Here is a 7,398-nt window from a genome sequence, read left to right as displayed (position 1 = left end):
AGAAGATTTCAAAGAGCAGCTCGAGCAGATAAAGCCAATTACTATAATGAAATGTGCAAAGACCTGGAGTTAGAAAACCAAAAGGGAAGAACATGGTCAGCATTTCTCAAGCTGAAAGAACTGAGGAAAAAAATTTAAGCCTCGGGTTGCAATATTGAAAGATTCTGTGGGCAAAATATTGAATGATGCAGGAACCATCAAAAGAAGATGGAAGGAATACACAGAATCACTGTACCAAAAAGAACTAGTTGATCTTCATCCATTTTAGGAGGTAGCATATGTTCAAGAACCAATGGTATTGAGGGAAGAGGTCGAAGCTGTGCTGAGGGAATTGGTGAGGAACAAGGCTCCAGGAATTGACGGAATATCCATTGAGATGTTTCAATATATGGATGCCCTTGGTTATGCCAAGAGATTTGGAAGATAGTTACCTGGCCAACTGACTGGAAGAGATCCATATTTGTACCCTTTCCAAAGAAAGGTGACCTCACAGAATGTGGAAATTGTCCAACAATATCATTAATGTCACATGCAAGTAAAATGTTACTGAAGATAATTAAAAAATATTTGGAGCAGTATGTTGACAGAGAACTTCCAGAGGTGCAGGCTGGATGCAGAAGAGGACGTGGAATGAAGGATATCATTGCTGATGTCAGATGGATCTTAGCTCAAAGTAAAGAATATGAGAAAAATGTTTACTTGTGTTTTATTGACTGTGCAAAAGCATTTGATTGTGTGGATTATAAGAAATTGTGGGTGACATTGAGAAGAATGGGAATTCCAGAACACATAATTGTACTCATGAGGAACCTGTACATAGACCAGGAGGCTGTCATTCAAACAGAAAAAGGGAACTCTGCATGGTTTAAAATCAAGAAGGGAGTATGTCAGGGTTGTATCCTTTCACCATACTTATTCAATCTATATGCTGAGCAAATTATCCGAGAAGCTGGACTATATGAAAAAGACCATGGCATCAGGATTGGAGGAAGAATCATTAACAACCTGCGATATGCTGATGACACAACTTTGCTGAAAGTGAGGATGACATGTAGTACTTACTGATGAAGACTGAAGAATACAGTCTGCAGTATGGATTACATCTCAATATAAAGAAAACAAAAATCCGCACAACTTGACCTACAAGCAGCATTATGATAAATGAAGAAAAGATTGAAATTGTCAACGACTTCACATTGCTTGGTTCTACAATCGACACCACTGGAAGCAGCAGTCAGGAGTTCAGACAACGTATAGCACTGGGCAAATCGACTGCAAAGGACTTCTTTCAAGTGCTGAAGAGCAAAGATTTCTCCTTGAGGACTAAGGTGTGCCTGACAGAAGCCATGGTATTTTCAATCGTGTCATGGATGTGAGAGCTGGACAATGAATAAGGAGGACCGAAGAAGAGTTGATGCTTTTAAGCTGTGGTGTTGGCAAAGAATACTAAAAGTACCATGGACTGCTAAAAGAACTAACAGGTCTGTCCTGGAGAAAGTGCAGCTAGAATGCTCCTTGGAGGCGAGAATGGCCAGACTTTGTCTCACATAATTTGGTCATAATGTCAGAAGGGACCATTCCCTGAGAAGGATGTCATGCTTGGTAAGGTGGAGAGTCAACGAAAGAGGGGAAGACCCTCAACCAGGTGGATTGACCCGGTGGTGGTGGCGATGGGCTCAGGTATAGCAAGAATGATGGAGCTGGCTCAGGACCAGGCGGTGTTGCATTCTGCTGTGCATAGGGTCACTGTGAATCAGAGACGACTTGATTGCACCTAACAACAACAACAAACTCTTTTCTGATGGAATTAAGAATAAGTAAAAAACACAAACCTCTTTAAACAAGTTTCTTGTGTTTTGTAGCACAATTAAACATTAATCTTTATTTAATTGGAAACTCTGAGGAATTTTAAGACCTAAGAATCCATACTTACTCTAATTCTTTGAGGTAGATTTTGCTGTATTGTGCTTTGTGAACAAATTACCAATATTTTACTTGTGAGTGTGATTTTTAAAAATATTTTTTGTATAGGTAAAATTGGGAACCCAGGGAAAGAAAGAATTTTAAGTATTGTTTCAGACTAATTACAGGTCTACCCATCCTCTCTTTGCATCTTTCTCTCTTCAGTCTTTCCAGTTATTTTAACTTTAGTCTAAACCCACCTCAGAGGGCTGAGTACTTTCCTCTCTCCTTTAAGTTTAAAAAATGTTATTCTGGCCCCTTAAGTGTCCTGAGGTGATCTCACAAAATAGTTCACTATTCACTTGACCCAGAAACCCCCACAAAAACATGCAAATCAGGAAGTTCATATCTTCAGGTCAATTTTAAGAACACCTGTGTAACTGCCCAGGCCATTAAGGTATGTATATCTGAAAAGTCACCAAGTAGATGTCACTTTGCAGAAGCAACATTACAATAGTGGAGTTGGTAGGTGTGCCCAGGCCAAACAGTGCAGTTGACACAAGGTTGGTGGTCCAAAAAGAGTGCTGAATTTTTGCTGCACATGCTTAAAAATGCAGAGTAGTTAAGGCGTTTGGTTGTGGAGCACAGCCAGATGAACAAAGCCCCCAAAATGCAACTCCACATTTGCAGAGCTCGTGATCGAATTAACCCATATATGAGCTCTACCTGCCACACTGAGATGATCCTTACTGAAAAGAAACAAATTGTTGCTAAACCAGAAGAGGAGGTTGCACAGAAGAAAAAGATATCCCAGAAGAACTGAAGAAACAAAAATGTATGGCTTGGGAATAAATTCAACTTAAAATAAAATGCAAATAAGAGTGAAAAATGGTATTCCAAAAGTTCATTGGAATGGACACTCTTAGAGTATGGGCTGTGATTTCTTCTAGTGTGTATATTGAAAAATGCTTCTGATCCACAGGAATAATTTCAAATAGCAACATTTAATGCTATTAGGAAAAGGCAGTCATTTTTTCCCTGCATTTTTATAATTGTATCTCAAATTTTTATAGCTAAAGAGAGGTCTTCTCATAAATACTCCTCAAGATGTCCAGCAGCCAAAAGGAATGGGTTGCAATGGATCCAGTTCAGGGATCACTGTTACGTGTTTGACCAGGCATTGCACAGTTTCTCAGAAGCCAAAGAGTTGTGTCCAGAACTCGGTGAGTTAAAATTCTCAGATTTTTCTTGATCCAATATCTTTTCCTTGTAAATTTTATTAAATACATATTTTGGAATAATAATTATATTTTTAAAGCCTTCATTAAAATACCATTATAACCTATTTACTCAGTGGTGGGGAAATGGTTAAGTATATGCATTCAATGAAACAATGGAATGTTGTTATTGTTGTTATGTGCCATTGAGTTGACCCTGACTCATAGCGACCCCTCCTTGGATTTCTGAGGCAGTATTACTACAGAAGTAATTGCCCCATCTTCCTTCTGAGGAGTGGCTGGTGGGTTTGAACTGCCAGCCTTCTGGTTAGCAGTCAAGTGCCTTAGGCACTGAGCTACCAGAGCTCCTAAATAATGGAATAGCCATTAAAAATTATCAATGTAAGAATAAGTAATGGACAATAAAATTAAATGGGAAGAAGCAGAATATAAAATTGCTAAATGAACTATTATGTAAAAATACTAACATGAATTAAAATGGTTTTAAATATAGCTAAAAGTGCTCAGATAAGAGGGTTGAGAGAACATTTCTGTAAAGTTGGTTAAGAAGTAACTAAAAAGATTGTAGACTTCCTATCACTTAGTTATTAATAAGTAAGCTTAGCCTGACCAAAAAGAAACTCACTGACATCAAGTTGATTCTGACTCATAGTCATGCCCATTGGGTTTCCAAGGCTTTAAATCTTTACACTAGATTGCTTCATCTTCCTCCTGCAGAGTAGCTGGTGGGTTTGAACCACCAAACTTCTGGTTAGCAGCCAAATACCTTACCCACTAAGCCACCAGGGGTCCTTTAGCCAGACCAGGGTAACAAAATCAAAGAAACATGGGTTATCCATCCCTTCTGCCATGGCCCACATCCCACATCCTCTGAAGATCATAAGGGACTGGACTTTTTGTCTATAGATCTAGCTATTTGAGAAAGAGAAGCAATGATCGACTCTCTCCCATGATAAATTTAGCTTGTAGTCCAAGTGTGAAATGACTTCCAGGGAGACCACCTAGAGTGTTCCAAAGATCAAAACTGTTCCTCTGCATCTTGATGTAGCAGTTTAGCAAGTCAAATGACACTTACCTAATTTATTTTGCTAACTGTTGTAGAGACATTTGATGATTTTAAAATGTCTTAGTTACTGCTTAGCTACATGATAGGCAGTTGGCAAATAAGAATTGAAACTAAGATATTATGTGCTATATATAAGTTCTGAGAATCAGAAGCTTTTCCTCCTGAAAGAGGAAGTAGAAGGGCTTACTTCATTGAAGGTTGAATAATTAAGTCTGTGTTCAAATTCTGACTCCCACACTTACTAGCTGAGTGACATTATGGAAACTAACATAATTACACCTCTCTTATATGAACAATGAGAATGAAATAATACATACTTCAAAGGTTGAGTAAGGTTGGGTTGTTGTAACAATCAAGGAAATGAGATAATACTTGCAATGTACCAGAGTGCCTTTTGTATAGTGAGCATTACAAACCTATTCTTAATATTAGAAAGATTGAGATTGACTTTCTAATTCTGTTGCTTGCTAGATGTGGAAATATAACCAACTTATTTAACTTCCTTGAGCCTCAATTTCCTCATCTGTAAGATAGTGGTAATACTTCCTTAATGGATTGGCTGGTAGGTGTGAACCACTAGCCTTCTGGTTAGCAGTCAAATGCCTTAGGCACTATGCCACCAGAGCTCCTACTTCCTCTACAGGGTTGTGTAATATTAAACATGGTAACTTGTAAAGCACTTGCACACAAAAGGCGCTTCATGACTTCCCTTACTCATCTTAAAATATTTCCCTCACCCCTAAAAGAAATGATTTTGTTCAAGTATGTTTAGGATTGCTGTTGTTGAAGTCTATTTGATTGCATTTAGGATTACTCCCAAGCCTAATTATTATTTTTTTCCTAGTCCCTTACCTGATGCTAGTAAAAAATACTTTTTTCTCTGTGAATTTAGGGCTATGTAGTGTAGTGCCTATGGCATTTGGTGGCTAACAAGAAGGCTGACAGTTCAAACCCACCAGCCACTCTTTGGAAGGAAGGTTGGAAAATCTACTTCCATAGTGATACCACCTCAGAAACCCAAGGATGAGTTGACGGCACATAACAAAAACAACAACATCAAGCTCCAGAAATATACATTTAATTACATACTATATTTAGGAATTTTTTTATGGATGTGACTACTTACACTTAAGATAATATTAACAGGGGGACTAATGCTCCCCCAATATTGCAAACCTGTTTTACTTACTTATTTATTTATTTATTTTAAGAGGCGCAAACTGAATGCTGAGTCATTATGCAAAAATGTCTGATGAGGAGAATGTGCTGAAAATATATAGGGAAAATGGGTATTTCGGCCATCAAATACCTCATTAAATCAACTAGCCACTCCTTGTAAGGAAGATTGGGCAATCTACTTCGGTAGTGATACTACCTGGGAAACCCAAGAAGGGGTCGCTATGAATCATATCTGACTCGAGGGCAGTGAGTTTGGTTTGGTTTGGTTTATTCATATACCAGAAAGACGTTTCCCTGTGTTTTATTGACTCTGCAAAGGAATTCAACTGTGTGGATCATGACAAATGATGGATAACGTTTCAAAGAATGAGAATTCCAGGACACTTGATTGTGCTCATGTGGAACCTGTACATAGACTAAGAGGCAGTAGTTTGAACAGAACAAAGAGATGACACATGGTTTAAAATCAGGAAAGTTGTGCATCAGGGTTTTATCCTTTCACTGTACTTATTCAACCTGTATGCTGAGCAAATAATCCAAGAAGCTTGGAGTGTATGAAAAAGAACAAAGCATCAGGATTGGAGGAAGCTCATTAACAACCTGTGGTATGCAGATGACATAACCTGCCTGCTGAAAGTGAAGAGGACTTGAAGCTCTTACTGATTGTTTTGGTTACCTTATGCTGCTCTAACAGAAAATACCATAAATGGGTGGCTTTAACAAACAGGAGTTTATTCTCTTACAGTTTAGGAGGCTAGAAGTCCAAGTTCAAAGTGCCAGGCTCTAGGGACTAGGTGAAAGCCCCTCAACCTTGGGCTTCAGCTCTGCCTCTTGCTCCCAGTCCACTGAAGCTGGAGGCTTTCTTCACTCAGGCAGCTGCTGGCTGCTGAAGCTGACAAACCCAGGTTGACAAGTAAAAAGGCATAGTCCCAGTATTACCAAACCAAATGGCAGACCATTGATTCAAGTCCAGTAAGAGTCCCAAGATCAGCAGACAACATGGCAGGCTGCTGAACAACAACTCAACTACATGCAGGATTCAAGTGTGCAAAAGCTCCAGACCATGTCTAAAGCTTCTCCTTATATACTAGAAGTAGACCACATCTCTAAGGCACCTACTCAGCCGCTCCCAGTGGATTCAACCATGGAGTTTATTACCAGTCTCATTGTGGGGAATACCACATAAAATTGCCCAGCCACTCAAAACCAGGCCCAGACAAGTTGATACATAACTTTAACTACCACACTAATGAAGACCAAAGCCTACAACCTTCAGTATGGATTACACCTCAACATAAAGAAAACAAAAATCCTCACAACTGAACCAATAAGCAACGTCATGACAAATGGAGAAAAGATTGAAGTTGTCAAGGATTTCATTTTTCTTGGATCCACAATCAACATCCATGGAATCATCAGTTAAGAAATCAAACAACATGTTGCATTGGGCAAATCTGTTCCAAAAGACGTCTTTAAAGTATGAAAAAGCAAAGATGTCACTTAGAGGATTAAGGTGTGCCTGCTCCAAGCCATGGTATTTTCAATAGCCTCATGTGTTAGATGGGTTCTCTAGAGAAAAAAAACCCAGCAAAGCTTATATATATGTTGTTGTTGTTGTTATGTGCCGTTGAGTTGGACCTGACTCATAGTGACCCCTCCTTGGGTTTCCGAGGCAATATCACTACAGAAGTAGATTGCCCCATCATCCTTCCGAGGAGTGGTTGGTGGGTTTGAACTGCCAGCCTCTGGTTAGCAGTCAAGTGCCTTAGGCACTACGCTTATATGGAGAGAAATTTATCTTAGGAAAATAGCTCACAAACATATAGAAGCCAGCAAGTCCAAAGTCCCTGGATCAAACATCAAGCTGGAGGCTCCCGCAACCGCAGAGGCTGAGAAGCTCAAGGCTGGCAGGCAGTACACCGGCTGTTGACTCCAACGAATGACGAATCCAAGATCTCCAGGCCGAATGGTGGACTGCTCACTCATGGACACTTGTAGGCAGCACAACAGAAT

At 39.4% G+C, this 7,398-nt stretch overlaps 1 protein-coding gene across 1 annotated transcript in view; it reads left to right on the top strand.

The window, feature by feature from the left end:
- The window catches only part of LY75 (lymphocyte antigen 75), a 166,984-nt gene that overhangs the window by 144,198 nt on the left and 15,388 nt on the right, over window positions 1-7,398 (top strand). The window contains exon 32 of the mRNA XM_007941830.1: window positions 2,976-3,125. Coding sequence (XP_007940021.1) covers window positions 2,976-3,125 — 150 coding nt within the window. The remainder of the gene's footprint in view (window positions 1-2,975; window positions 3,126-7,398) is intronic.

The sequence above is a fragment of the Orycteropus afer genome, unplaced genomic scaffold (assembly GCF_000298275.1).
Source record: "Orycteropus afer afer isolate SDZICR_OR568_19922 unplaced genomic scaffold, OryAfe1.0 scaffold00084, whole genome shotgun sequence".
NCBI classification, from domain to species: domain Eukaryota; kingdom Metazoa; phylum Chordata; class Mammalia; order Tubulidentata; family Orycteropodidae; genus Orycteropus; species Orycteropus afer.
The sequence above is the reverse complement of the archived record's forward strand: the minus strand, read 5'-3'. Positions and strand labels throughout refer to the sequence as shown.